The sequence below is a fragment of the Rasamsonia emersonii genome (assembly GCF_000968595.1).
Source record: "Rasamsonia emersonii CBS 393.64 chromosome Unknown ctg1118621759980, whole genome shotgun sequence".
NCBI lineage: Eukaryota > Fungi > Ascomycota > Eurotiomycetes > Eurotiales > Trichocomaceae > Rasamsonia > Rasamsonia emersonii.
This window is the reverse complement of record NW_013563307.1, coordinates 51,400-65,538: the sequence shown is the minus strand read 5'-3', so window position 1 is coordinate 65,538 and position 14,139 is coordinate 51,400. Positions and strand designations below refer to the sequence as shown.

The window sequence follows — 14,139 nt, the reverse complement described above, 5'->3', positions numbered from 1 at the left end:
GTCTGCTGTCCATGATATCCCGTGTTTCCTTCCAAATATGGCGGTGCCTAGGGAGTCTGCTGGCTCTACATATTGTTTGAACAGTTACAAGGATGATCTGCAACCAACCCTTTTTGTGCCCTTGCAGGCTTCTTTATTATGTCTTTTCTTTGGCTTGGGGATTCTGTCTCTGTGCTGGTACTGTTCAAAGGCTTCCTGTGATTAGACTGGTCAATACCATGTTGAATATGGACTGTTTCGATTGGGACCTCTGTCCAGGATCGGAGATGATGTCTGGAAGGATTGCTACCTGCTTACTGGCCTTGTGACGTTGACTGGCTTGGTTGTGTTGATGTCTATATTTAGTACATACCACTGAACACGCTTGTTGAAGACTCTTAAGGTATTTTCACCTGGCAGTTGAACGTGGCTCGTCTACGTGCCATGACCGCTGTTCGTAGGCTGTGATGCTGGAGGTACTCTCTGTGGCGGGTGCGGGGCAAGTGACCCGGCGGCCCCAGTGACTGTCGTCATGGACAAGCCAGCAGCTGACCGGCTCACCAAGGCACATCTCTTGTTGGTCTCACAAGAACAGGCCGGCTGAGAAGGCTATTTATTCGGTTTCTTATATCATCCCTCTCTGGGCCCGCTTGCTGCTTTCTTTCCTTGATCCTCACCGTCTTCTGGTGGTAGCGATGTGCTCAATTGCACTCGCTGCGTGACATCTCGGCCAAGACGTCATAGACCTTCCACCACATGTGACAGCGCCTAGACACAGCCAGCGCCGGCAGTACGCTTTCGCATTGGAAGCTTCCCACCCATCAACGCTAGCCAGCTCGAAGATCCCCGCCTGGACATCTGCAACTACGCAGGATAGCTGCAACTCGTGGTGAAACGTCGAGAGAACCGTTTGCTTTGAGTCTGCTGGACCTGACAGGCATTCCACAATGTTTGCCAGCAAGCGTCTGAGCAAGGTATGTGATACCGTTTCCTCTTTGACCTGCTGTGAGCTAACTGGAATGTATGTGTAGGAACTCATTAAGGTACTTGAACCCGGGCCTCGTTCCTCCTTTGCATCTCCTTCATCACCACATGCTACGAATATCTTGTCTTGAGACACCCATCTAACCCGGCTATATAGATGCAGGGCCACCTGCCGCCCGGAATCTCGATCGTCAAGTCGGACGATTTCGAGGAGTGGCAGATGGACATCAAGGTTCTGGACTCGAATCCGCTGTACCAGAACGAGACGTATCGTCTGAAGTTCACCTTTGGCTCGAAATATCCCATCGGTGGGTGAACCTGTCAACACACTGTTCCATTCATCTTCATTTCATTTCCTTCCCACCAGCTACACCTGACCTCGAACTAACATGACCTGCTACCTGCAGAGCCGCCAGAAGTCCAGTTCATCGAACTACCCCCAACATCGGAAACCCCTCGCCCGATCCCGATCCACCCCCACATCTACAGCAATGGCATCATCTGCCTCGACCTGCTCAGTTCCGCGGGGTGGTCGCCCGTGCAGACGGTGGAGAGCGTCTGCATGAGCATACAGAGCATGCTGACGGCGAATTCGCGGAATGAGCGCCCTCCCGGCGACAGCGATTTCGTCAACTACAACCGGCGGAGACCGAGGGATATTAACTTTTTCTATGATGACGATAATGTCTAAACTTTCATTGATGATTTTACTTCTCTGCCCTGCTTTTTACAATTAGGTAGTAGGGCAGACCGTTGCTTCGTTATTTCCTCATTCTTCACTCATGCCTGGTTTAGTTTTTTCTCTCTCCAGACTTTAGACTCGATCCATTATAGTATAGCACTGTACTGTATTCCTATTCCTATTTCTATCTCTATTTCTCTATTCCTCCTTCTGCAGTCACAGTCCATGTCTTATGTTCTTTTTTTTGGACCGGTGTTTTGGTTTGGGGATTTCGTTCCATCATTCATTCTTCACTCTTCTTCTGCACTTCTTTTTGCACTCGCATTGGCATTAAGATGAGAGACTTCAATGGTGTAATACTCCTGAAAACGTTGCAAATAAAAGAAAAGTAACAAAAATTCCAGCCCTTCTTTTTTCTCCTCAGATCTCACGTCATTGTTTATTCTATTCTATTCTATTTTCTAGGTACCTCCTATGAAATACACGCAGTAAGTAGTACAGTACTTACATACTGAGTACTCACGCTCAGAGTCAGGTTTTAGCTAGTCCCTTTATTTATTTATTTATTCCATTCGTCACATTACTTTTTTGTACTCTATTTAGTTAACTAATCTCCCCAAGGGATGGACTGTACTGTACTGTACCAAACAGAGCTTTAAGGGTATAGCTTTCACATGAACATGATATTTTCTCTCTCTCTATTGGACACAGATAGACTGGCACTCCTCGCTCAGTCACTATACACACAGCACAGCACAGCACAGCACAAGCTTTGCAGGCAGTTCGACAGACACGCACAAAGGAAATAAATAGCAGGTGATGGGCTACAAAACGACATGAGAAAAAAAACTGCAGAGAGATCCTTAGAAGGGAATAAGTGTAACAGTAACAAGATAACGCCATTTGTGAAACTGCATGCTTGTGCAGTAAAAGAGAAAATCGAGTTTGTCATCTATCTAACTGCCTCTTGCTTCTGCCTCCCCGCCGTTATTCTTCTTCTTGTTTTAACGGTCTACTTCTCCAAACACGAGATCCATAGTACCTAGAAGAAAGAAATATTAGTGGATGATCGTTGCTTGAAGGAGCGCAACTGAACTCACCGATGATGGCGACCGCGTCGGCCAACAGGTGACCTCTTGCGACCTGATCGAAACCGCCCAGGTGGGCGAATCCAGGTGCCCGGATCTTGCACCGGTAAGGCCTCTCGCTACCGTCACTGACGATGTACACACCCATCTCACCCTTCGGGGCCTCGATCGCCGTGTACGTCTCGCCCGGCGGCACCGTGTAGCCCTTGGTGAAGAGCAGGAAGTGGTGGATGAGGGCCTCCATGTTCTCCTTCATAGCCGCACGAGGCGGTGGGCTGATCTTGTAGTCCTCCACCTTGACGGGTCCGGCGGGCATCTTGTTCAGGCACTGGTGGATGATCCGGAGAGACTGGCGGAACTCCTCCATTCGGCACAGGTAACGGTCGTAGCAGTCGCCGTTGACACCAACGGGAACGTCGAATTCGACCTGATCGTAGGCATCGTACGGCTGCGACTTGCGCACATCCCACGGCACACCGGAACCACGGAGCATGACACCCGTGAAGCTCATGTTCAGGGCATCCTTGGCGCTGACAACTCCCACGCCCTGGGTTCTCGCCTTCCAGATCCGGTTGTCCGTAAGCAATTCTTCCGTCTCGTCGATCCGGTCACCGAATTGAGTGGCCCATTGGTAGATATCATCGAGCAGACCGAGAGGCAGATCCTGGGAGACACCGCCGGGGCGGATATAGGCGGCGTGCATACGAGCACCCGAAACGCGCTCGTAGAATTCCTGTACATAACAATCTCTATGTCAGCAGACTGTGCAACGGCTGCTAATACAGGTTGTCATCGCCAAGGCTCACCATCAGCTTCTCTCGCTCCTCGAAACCCCACAAGAAGGGAGTCAATGCACCGACGTCCATTGCGTGGGAGAGGACGGACATGAGGTGGTTGAGAATTCGGGTAATCTCTGCGAACATGGTTCGGATCCATTTGGCTCGCTCGGGGACTTCAATGTTCAGCAGCTTCTCCACCGCCAGGGAGTAGCATTGCTCGTTCGTCATCATGGAGACGTAGTCCAACCGGTCAAAGTACGGCAGAGCCTGCATGTACGTCTTGTATTCGATCAATTTCTCCGTTCCGCGGTGCAAGAGACCCACGTGAGGGTCTGCGCGAACGATCTCCTCGCCATTGAGTTCCAGGATTAACCGCAACACACCGTGCGCGGCAGGGTGCTGAGGTCCGAAATTGACGGTGTAATGGCGGATCTTGCGATTGTGCTCCGTCTGGGATTCCAATCCCGCCGCCCGCTCATCTGGATTCTGGTCATCTTTGAGATATGAGAAATTGGGATCAGTGGGAATGAGCCGGGTTGGTTGATAGCTTGCAGGCTCGGCTGCTCGTCGTGAGGGGGAGGTGGCGATGGAGCGGGCGAAAGGAGTCGTCGTCGCAGCTCGAAACAGAGAAGGCTGGCGGCACAGCCTCTTCGGCACTTGGCCGACGAAGCGAGAAAGCGACGAAGCCATCTTGGGAGAGAGGAGAGGAGTGAGGAGGAGGGCGACGAGGAGAGAGGGTTCAGAGTCGGAACAATTGAGGTTGCTGGCGTGTGTTTCCGAGCTCAACAGGAATTGCAGGGATTGCTGCCTCAGGTGTCGTTCTTGCAATTCGCGCCGCATCGATTGGCTGGATCGGTAAACATCACGTGATGACCAACATCTGCGGATCTCTCGCAGCACGGAACACATCGGAGGACTGGAGGAAAATACGCCATAGGAAATCAAAGGAAATGGGCATATTGCATCCATCAGCTAGATAAAATAATTCTCATCTAGTCTAACCACATAAGCGGACACTCCTAGGTTATATTTTCTCCCTAATATTGCAATTGAAAATTGGCCTCCTTGTGAAAGATTGATCTCTCTTTCTTATTAACTCGTATCTATTTCACGACTAGGGGATATGAATGCATGAAATTGATACTGTACTATTCCTCTCAAGAGCCATGACCATGGGGATAGCTAATCATCTTTTGTTCGAAGCTCATTGGATACGCCAGACTGCGGATAATCAGCCGCCACCGCCTTCCCCACCAGCGACGGCTAGCTGCTTGCAGAAAAAAAAAGTTCTTGAATCCGTTATCATCGTCAAGCTTCATCCCACCACTCCTCCCCGCAGAAGCCAGCAGGCATGGCGCCCGTCACTCCGTCGCAAGAGGAGCTTGATCGCAGAAGGGTAATTTCTATCCCGTCCTATTTGCACAGTGCTGGTTCCCATAGCTGACTGCATATCAATGAAAGATCGTCAACATCAATGCGGAGACTGTCACGAACATTTCCTCGACTGACTTTCCAGGCCATTGGCCAGGTGAATCACATGAGTGGTCTCTAGAGAAATTCAGGAGGGTATGTTATTGGACCTCTCAGGTGACAGTGTTGGAAAACTAAGTTTGGTCTGGCAATAGAACTTTCGAGTCGAGTTCCACCGTAATGACCCGTACGATGCGTCGTTTTCTCTGATCGGGCTGGATGCAGCAATTGCAAATGCGTTTCGACGAATCCTCCTCGCTGAGGTTCCCACCCTTGCCATCGAATTCGTCTTCGTCCATAACAACACCTCCGTCATCCACGATGAAGTCCTGGCGCAGCGACTGGGACTGATCCCACTCAAAGGCTCGATAGAGGGTATCAATTGGTTACGATGGTTCAAGAAACCGACCGACGATGATCCCGACAGTGGCAGCACGCCTAGCGATTATAATACGATTGTCCTGCGGCTCGACGTCGAATGCACCAAGAACCCGAATGCAGCACCGGACGAGGATGACCCTCGGAAGCTCTACAATCACGCTCACGTATACGCGAAAGACATCACCTTCCATCCTGTCGGCCGTCAAGAGCAATTTTTCTCCGGCGACGGTGCCATCCGCCCCGTCAATCCAGACATCCTGATCGCGAAGCTGCGGCCTGGGCAGAAGATTGAGATGGAAATGCACTGTATCAAGGGCATCGGCGCTGACCACGCAAAGTTCTCCCCCGTCGCGACTGCGACCTATCGCCTCATGCCGGACATCAAGATTCTCAAACCCATTATCGGTGAAGACGCCAGGAAATTTGCCAAATGCTTCCCACGCGGCGTTATCGGCCTGGAGACCATCACTCCTGAGGAGGCAGCCCAGGAAGGCAGTGGCTATGAAGGCCATGCAGGGGATGTAAAGGCTGTCGTTGTGGATCCATTCAAGGACACGGTCAGCAGAGAATGCCTCCGACACGAAGAATTCCAAGGCAAGGTCAAGCTGGGTCGGATCCGCGATCATTTCATCTTCAACGTCGAGAGCACCGGCCAGTTCCCCAGTGATATGCTCTTCTTGGAGAGTGTAAAGGTGCTCAAACTCAAATGTGCAAGATTGAAGCGAGATTTGTCGAACCTCATGCGGTGATGATCTTTCTACAATCCTGTCGCGAACGGCTATTCTTTTTTTTTTCCTCTATTGTCTTTTATTCAGGATGCATTTGTTGGCGTTTCCGTCTGTTTGACAAAAACTGTGACGACTTCGGGTGGATATTTTTTTTGTCTTCTACTTGTTAATATGGAGTTGGTGATATGGGCAACTAAAAAACAGCACTGTCATCTAATTCATGTAGATAGACAAGGGGCCTGATTTAACGGTATCGAAACCTAAAAGTAAAGACCAATGCTGTTTTCTTTTCTCTCTCTACCTCTCGGTAAAGACTGTATTTACTCTGGATCTATTGGAAGACAAGCTTGTATCGGAAATCAATCTGGAAGGCCGGATCGCTGACGGCAATTTCCTGCCCGTTGGACACCAGATCCTTGAGCTTGCGACGGAGGTTTGGCCGTGTCTGCTCCTCCAACTGCGGCGGGAAGCGCTGGTAGAGTGTTTTCTCCTCCGACCGCAGGCTGGGCTTCTTCAGCTGCGCCTCCGGCCGCTCTCCCAGGCTCTCAATAAACATTTCCAGCGTAATCTCGGGATCCACGACAATCGTCCGCGCCAGATTACCGCACACAGGACAGTCGGGCTTTTGCTCTGCGGCAAAGGTGTACGTGTAGACCCCTTCCTCACCCGCGTACATCATGTAGTTCTCCAGGTACGGGTTGCAGGACGTAGCAATCTTGAGCGCTTCGGATGTGGTAGATGCGGCGATAACTGCATTTGTGGAGGCGATGGCCGGAATGATATTCTTCACGACACCTTGTGTCATTTGGAACGTGACGCCGGTGATGCCGAACTGCTTTGCTCGTTCAAGCGCGGTCTGATAGATCCAGGAGATATGCTCCATGTTGTCGCTGTCGAAGGGCTCGTCTTTCCGCTTCTCCTGCCACGCGATCTGATGAGCCCACTCGATGCAATGTTGAGGCTGTCGGGGGATGGTTGCGATGGTGCAGAGAGGAACGGCGGCGCGAGGAGCGTGCATATCAAGCTGGCACTCGATGCATGATGTGAGTGTCGGTAGGATGACTCGAGCCTGTCCCTTGAAGCCTGTTTCGCAGTGTTTTCAGAGCTTAGCAGCAAGACAAGTCGAACAGAATGAGCAAGACAAACCTTCGGTACCACCGTCAATCAGTGGCTTGAGGCTCTCGGGATTTTCTGGATCTACCATGCCCACAAGTGTGGAGTTGATCCATCGACGTGCTTCGACACTGTCGAGCCCGCAGACAATGATCTTGAATTGCATGTAATAATCCTCGTCTAGGTCCTGGATCTTACCCACGTAGGGTGTGATCTTGACCCCCTTGACGCGCTTCTCCACAAAAGCAGCTGCAACTTCGGCTTTCGGTTTCCCTACGTCAGATTGGCGGAATAAGAACTGACGATTCAGGTTGGAGATATCTATTGTGTCTGCTAGGCATCAGTAACAGATTCAAATAACATGGTCGGCGTGTAGCTCACCCATGTCGATCACATGGATGTCTTTAAAGCCTGACAGCGCGAGATTTTTCAAGATTTCACATCCCAGGCCTCCAGCGCCTCTGTTGGTACATTAGTTTCGTGCAATTCAGACAAGCAGTAGTGGAACGAACATAACTCTAGATATCGTTAGCAGCTGCTAGTAAGAAAGTAATGTGACCTAACTAACAGAATTTTTGATGTCTCCAGTGCTTCAATTGTCTCAGGTCCAGGGACCCAGTCCTCATCACTGAAAGGACCGCGTTTGTTAAGGACATTGTAAAGATGCTTCCTGAAATAATATGAGCACCTGTTGACACCATGGAACTGTTTCAGGACGCACCATCTAAGACCAGAACTAGCTTTCTGTGTTTTGAGAGAAGGCATCTTGACGAATGCTGAAGTGGAAAAATGGAAAATGGAGGTTGAGGATTCAGGCAATGATCTCGAATGCGATATATGATGTCCTTGTTCAACAGGTAAGTGGGGCAGAAGTAGACGCCTAACAGAAAGCTAGGCAGTCACTTTGAAAGTGAAAACCAATAGAAATGTTGATAGAGCAATGATGTTCTCTATACCTTCATTAAGTGACCCCCGATCCTGTCACTATTCTTTCCATGCGTGAATATGTGTCGAGATTATCATTATCGATCAAGCAATGCGGAGAGGCGGAGGCGCCCCGCACGTGACGCGTGGTCTCCAAAAAGGGAATCCACCACTGCCTCTTCTTCACCAACCACCATTTCGCCGCAATATGTGATCATGCTTGCTTCGACGACACAAAAATGGGAGACTTTCTGACAGCTGTGAAAACCACACGTCATGATCAGGTTGCGTCGAACTCGAGCCTTGATGAGAAGCACACTGCCAAGGAATTAGTGACAGAGGCAAATAATCATGCTGATCGTGATCCTTCATCTCCAGAATATGTCTTGGGGGTATTGAAATTTAATCCCTCTCACGATCAGCTATATGATGTCTTGCACACACTGGATCCTGCAAACAGAAACAGAGAAAATAAGACGTTTGACATTAGAATCGCCAGTCCCATAACTGCTCAAATTCTTCAGATCTTAGTCAGCACCACGATTCCTGACCACTGGAGGAGTCTTGAGACCGATTCCAGCAAGCGTGGAGCCCACGAGCAAAGTACAAAGCTACAGAAAATAAGGGGTGCTCTGTTAAGATGTCTTTGCAGCATAACGGGTATCAGCGCTATAGTGACCCAGCTGCGCACTCTAATCACTGCTCTGCGCTCTGCGCCAGAGCATGAAAAGGAGTCTGGCAGAAAGCTGGTGATTCGAGACACGTTAGCCGTTCTTTCGGCTCTCTTGAAACCGAAAGATCTACTAGTTCGCCTTTATGAGGACGTTTCTTCGCTGTATACCACTGCGACGAAAACGCAAATTGCCTGGAAAGAACTATGCACTCTTATCGCTGGTGGAAGGGTCCTATCGACCGTAGCAGAGGCTCTGTCATGTATCAAAGACCTGGATGACTTGGATTCGATCTCATGGGTTGGCGAAGGAAGCCAATATGCGTCTTGGTTGGGCCAGAATCTGTATTCAATGGTGTCTAACGGAGACCTCGGTAATGAGGAATTCTGGAAGTCTACGGCACTGATGACTGGCCGTGCGCTCAGCCTTGGCTATACTGGTAAGGCTTAGGTACTTTTGTGAGAAGATTTATGGCATTCTAACATTTCCACCAGATCAGCTTGTGAGGGAGTTATATTCGAGTCTTCTTAACGACCAAGGCTTCTCAACACGTTGGGGACCATTCTTCGACTGTCTACGCCTGCAAGAGCAGACAACTATATTAGAAAGTATTTTTCGTGACGTTGAGAGAACCTATTTTTCACAAGAGGATGGCAAGGGGAGTGAGAGAGATGAGATTATCGGCAGCTTAGCCGCTCTCTTCTCCTGCATCATAAACAACAGAGCTCCTCTAGAACTTCAGGTTCAATCTTGGCTCGCGACAGGTCAAGGGGGCTTCATTCAAAGTATCGGACTGCGCCGTTCGCTTTTAGTTCATTACTCGAACAAAGAGGGTAAGGTTTTTCTGTGTGTATGGTTCTTAGAAGTGGCAGCAGCTGACTTATCCCGTTCAGAGGCTCTTAAGGATTTGTTCAGGAAAAGTCTCAGTAACTTTGGAGACAGCTTTATTATCAAGCACACTCCGGTACCAACTCAAGAAGGTCTGCTATCTCTGAAACCTGTCTGGTTGTGGAGCACTGGCTGATTCCTCACAGCGAACGCGCAGGTGGTTTTGTTGGCAGGTGGCTATCTAAATCGACTATGCAAATCAGAGATACAAGAGGTCGGACGATCGGGTCTTTACCTGAATGCGGTCTCGAACCGCTTGGCAGCATCGTCATCTAGAGCTCGCTTTTTGGGCATGATAATTGGCATGGGCATTTCGCAGCTGATTGAACCGCCGGGAAAGGCCATGAAGTTTGACCTTGAAGAAGTGGAAACTGAGGAAGCTCGATGGTATCTGGGTCTGACAAATGTGGACGACAAAGTTAGATCGCTTGAAACATTGCGGGATCGCAAGCAAAATGAGACGAAGCGACCGCGTAGGAAACCGAAAGGCCCCTCAGTGTCCAGCTCTCAGCCATCTCGAGGCCAACAAGCTGCTGCTGGCCAATCATCAAAGATTGTCGCTATAGAAGAAATATCCGATGATGGGGAAGAGGAAGACGACCTCGTACCTTACGAAAAGCCAGACTCTGACCCCTCTGACTCTGAGGAAGACCCGACATTAATTCAACGATCAAAGCCGACGAGTCCTGTGTAAGTGATCCGATTCTGACTATCTTGATGACAATCGCTTACGGAGTAAACTCAGGTATATCCGTGATCTATTGGCGTATCTGCGAGACTCGGATAATGTCGATCGCTACCATCTAGGCATCATAAACGCATCGTCCCTCATACGTCGTAAATCCGCCTTCGGCACTGAGCTCGTGGAAAAGATCGAGGAACTGGCTCTTGCCATTGTTGGTCTTCAGGACAAGTACAAACTGCCACAGTTTCACGAACATCGGTTACAGAGCATGATTGCGCTGCTCGTTGCCCAGCCTCTCAGAATGGGCCGGTGGTTTTCACTCACATTTTTCGATGGAGATCTGTCACAGGCTCAACGCTCAGCAATTCTGACGGCGCTAGGGCTGAGCGCTCGCGAGCTTGCAGGGTATGGAGAGGAGGACGCGAAGGTCCTCGGGCTGCCATCAATTTCACCAGAAGCATCCTTCCCTTCAAAGAAACTCCCTAGCCATTTGCAGGGGATGTACCTCACCGAGGGAGAATCGCCCGTGGCTGCACTCACGAAGCAACTCTCCCGGACATCACTGCAACCACTGGCCCTCGAGGCTGCGGATGCCGCTACGGGACCGAACGCCCTGAAGGTGCGCACCTTCTCGTCTCGCATGGAAGTGGAGAGGCAGCGCCAGCAGCGGGAGGCGCAGAGGAAGAAGAAATCCACGTCACAGGACCTCCACCGGGTGCTGTCCGAGGGATACTTCTATCCGCTGGTCGGACGCTTCGGCATGATGATGCATTCTACTTCGTAAGTTCCCCTCGCCAAGTCAACAATTTCTTTTCTTTAGGACTGATTTACTAATAATAATACAAGGTCATCAACGTCCTACAACCCCTTCCTGACACCTAATCTCCTCCGCCTATTCCTGCAGACCCTCACTCTGATCCTGTCCACTCTCGGTCCGCACACGCCCTCTCTGCCATCCCTCAGTCAGGAAACCCTCTCCCTGATCCTCTCCCTCCACGCGACCCCCGTCTCAAGCGAACCGATCGTCCTGCCCGCATTACTGTCCCTCTTCCTCGCCGTGATTGACCTCAACATTGGATCGGGCACTTCGGGCGAAGAGAGACTGGTCACCGAGTACGCAACACAGGTCATGGAGCTGCGGGAATGGGCGAACGACGTGTTCGAGAGAACGCCCGCGGGGGGCAAGAAAAAAGACGCTGATGGAGGAGACGTGGACGATCTGGAGCAAGTGCGGATCTTGGCCGCAGGAATCTTGGTGAAACTCAATGAAGTGGTGCAGAGGTATCAGGGACGGCTAATGGGGGTGAACGTTGGGTTCAAATATTAAATAACGTAGATTACGTTGCTTTGTTGGTTGTAGATACCATAATCCAAAAGAAATATAAATAAAAAAACCTCTCTGTACTCTGTACTTTGTCTACTCAGGAATAGGCCAGTCCATAGGATTATTTATATTCTTCATCATAACAAACCCGTAACAGACATAACATTCCATAACTCAAAAAGCAAGAAGAAGAGCAAAACTAGCTCGAATTCAATAAATACCAAAGCGTTCATGAAGGCTGGCTAACTAACTAATTGCCTAAGGCTACGCTGTCTTTGCTGCGAAGCTGCCCTTCTCCATGGCGGCTTCCATCATTCGATCCCCGCTAATGATACTCGTCGTGCAGATGACGATCTTCCTCTGCTGCAGCGACTCCTGGCGGGCGATGAAGCGCAATGCCGCTATCTCGGTGAAGGTGATCCCACCGAGGAAGAAGACATAGACCATCTTCGGCCCTCCGGTGCCACTCAAGGTCTGTCTCGCCCGGGCCGCTTTGTCGTCGCCCTTTTGGACGACGCTGAATGTCGCGCCTCGTGCGCTCTTTACCACGTCTTCGAAGCCGATCCATCCCGGGGATGCCGCGCTGGCGCTATTGACAGCCGCTGGGGCTGATCCGCCTTTGGTCAGCGACAGAATGTACGGTTTCTGAAGGACGCATTGCACCAGTCGGACACTCAACGGGGCAAACCCGCTGTAGACGTAGGCTATATCATTGGGATCCTTCTCGCTGACCTCCTCGACTACGAGTCGAAGATGCTTCCGAAGATACGAATAATTCGTTTTCGTCCCCGCGCTGGCACCTCCGCCAGGCAGTAAAGCAGCAGTGGCCGAGGAACGAGGCTGCAGGAGCTCCATCTTCTCCAGGGAGCGGAAGGTTAGCAGGTGTTGATATCCATAGGCCTGTAATATCAGTTTCTTGAAATTCTCCAAATCTCGCGGTCGAAGCCCTCCAGACATGCAGGACTCCAGACATAGTAGACGAAGAACTGTCTTTAATGGCACATCCCGTGCAATAAGCTCTTCGATATTCTCATGCTGATAGGTTGGATCGGAACCAGCGGCATTATTTTGTTGGACTTCAAGGACCTTTCTGAATATGTCTGAACGCGTCTGGCGCATGATATCCTCAGCCAGGTTTGTATGGACTTTTAGGCTTTGATGTTCCTGTTGATACGCCGGCAATTTGTTTACGAATTCGCGAAGCTCCGAGGTTGTCTTGGCCGAATGACGGCTCTCGTAGTCGCTTTCCAAGCGGCGCGCCACCTTATTCAGGATGTCGCCAACAATGGCAAAGTTTGCATCTCGGAGTTGGCTGAAGAGCTGATCGGAAGAATCCAGCTGAATCTTCCGCTTAAGACTCTGCTTTGCCGCCGTCTGCGACGCGGAGGACGACGCCTGAGAAGAGGGCGGCTGAGCGGCTGGGCCCATAATACTCGAATCGACATCAGCCTGGTTGTTTTTGATTCCAACGAACTCATCTATCAGTCCTTCATAGGTGAGCTGCGTCAGAAGAGGAGTGCCAAAGTCGACCTCACGGTCGATGATGATCAGATTCTCGATCGACGCGCTTGGTAGACTTTGTTTCCCGAAGCCATTACTTGATGCCGAAGACTCTTCCGCCTCTACCTCCTTTCTCATGCGGACCAGAAGATCGGCCAGGCGCCGTGCATTATCACCTTTTCCGACGATGCGAGGAAAGTAGCCGTGCCTCTGCTGAATTTGCATCAAGGCCTTGGCTGCAAGAAAGATGCACCCAGGATCCTTGTGCTACGTTCGATATCAGCATGGAAAGTGTAATGATCGTTTCTGAACCATTCTTACCAAATACAGATCGCCAAAGGAGTCTTCCAGCTCCAGTGACAGCACATCCTGCTCCAGCGGCAGAAAATACAGAGGCAACTCGGCGATGTTTACGTCTCCGATGACGCCGGCTTCTTCGAGAATCTGGTTGCTTACAAGGGTACGCCGGGGAACCCAGAAGATCGAAATGTCATGCTCTACGTTGCTATTCTGCCGTAGCCGTTTTACCTGCTCTGGTGGGGTGTATGTTAGCGCATTCTGATGGCATTCAGCCTTGGAAGCATAGAGAAAGAAAGCCTTAGGGATGCGCTATGATGCTGACAGTCAATCTAGGGAACAAGACTGATCACGCAGAGTGGGGTAAGCGGTCTGCGCAATCTACTGTTGTCCCATGGGAAGACTTGCAAAAAAAGGCCTCTAAACGGAAGATGTGGATACATAATGTAGGCAGAAGAAAGAAATTTATCAAGATATATTTGGTATGTTACAAAACAAGTTTGTCGCAAGTTCGACGATGAACTTACCGGCAACCGTCGCTACCTGATGCACCTTTTCGGCATGGACAAGGAACACGACATTACGCTGGGACGAGTCGACATTGGCATTCTCAAGCAGAAACACCCGATCCACGCCGTACTCCTGG

At 50.4% G+C, this 14,139-nt stretch overlaps 6 protein-coding genes across 6 annotated transcripts; 3 read left to right on the top strand and 3 right to left on the bottom strand.

The window, feature by feature from the left end:
- Positions 1-926: 926 nt before the first annotated feature.
- T310_1271 (Ubiquitin--protein ligase) lies at positions 927-1,654 on the top strand (the record flags this gene model as incomplete). Its single annotated transcript, XM_013475880.1, has 4 exons — positions 927-953; positions 1,011-1,022; positions 1,121-1,271; positions 1,371-1,654. The coding sequence occupies 4 exons, from the start codon at positions 927-929 to the stop codon at positions 1,652-1,654; spliced, it is 474 nt and encodes a 157-aa protein (XP_013331334.1).
- A 995-nt stretch (positions 1,655-2,649) lies between these two features.
- T310_1270 (NADH:ubiquinone reductase (H(+)-translocating)) lies at positions 2,650-4,202 on the bottom strand (the record flags this gene model as incomplete). Its single annotated transcript, XM_013475879.1, has 3 exons — positions 2,650-2,687; positions 2,746-3,466; positions 3,540-4,202. 3 exons carry the CDS (start codon positions 4,200-4,202, stop codon positions 2,650-2,652), a joined length of 1,422 nt encoding a protein of 473 aa, XP_013331333.1.
- Positions 4,203-4,863: 661 nt separating this feature from the next.
- T310_1269 (DNA-directed RNA polymerase) lies at positions 4,864-6,112 on the top strand (the record flags this gene model as incomplete). The annotated part of the gene is made up of 3 exons (XM_013475878.1): positions 4,864-4,908; positions 4,974-5,078; positions 5,138-6,112. The coding sequence occupies 3 exons, from the start codon at positions 4,864-4,866 to the stop codon at positions 6,110-6,112; spliced, it is 1,125 nt and encodes a 374-aa protein (XP_013331332.1).
- A 310-nt stretch (positions 6,113-6,422) lies between these two features.
- T310_1268 (NEDD8 activating enzyme (UbaC)) lies at positions 6,423-7,969 on the bottom strand (the record flags this gene model as incomplete). Its single annotated transcript, XM_013475877.1, has 5 exons — positions 6,423-7,174; positions 7,238-7,534; positions 7,586-7,665; positions 7,773-7,874; positions 7,926-7,969. 5 exons carry the CDS (start codon positions 7,967-7,969, stop codon positions 6,423-6,425), a joined length of 1,275 nt encoding a protein of 424 aa, XP_013331331.1.
- Positions 7,970-8,367: 398 nt separating this feature from the next.
- Positions 8,368-11,699, top strand: T310_1267 (uncharacterized protein; the record flags this gene model as incomplete). The annotated part of the gene is made up of 5 exons (XM_013475876.1): positions 8,368-9,238; positions 9,294-9,779; positions 9,834-10,377; positions 10,433-11,152; positions 11,219-11,699. The coding sequence occupies 5 exons, from the start codon at positions 8,368-8,370 to the stop codon at positions 11,697-11,699; spliced, it is 3,102 nt and encodes a 1,033-aa protein (XP_013331330.1).
- Positions 11,700-11,960: 261 nt separating this feature from the next.
- T310_1266 (Vacuolar sorting protein) lies at positions 11,961-13,936 on the bottom strand (the record flags this gene model as incomplete). Its single annotated transcript, XM_013475875.1, has 3 exons — positions 11,961-13,463; positions 13,518-13,729; positions 13,879-13,936. 3 exons carry the CDS (start codon positions 13,934-13,936, stop codon positions 11,961-11,963), a joined length of 1,773 nt encoding a protein of 590 aa, XP_013331329.1.
- Positions 13,937-14,139: the final 203 nt, after the last annotated feature.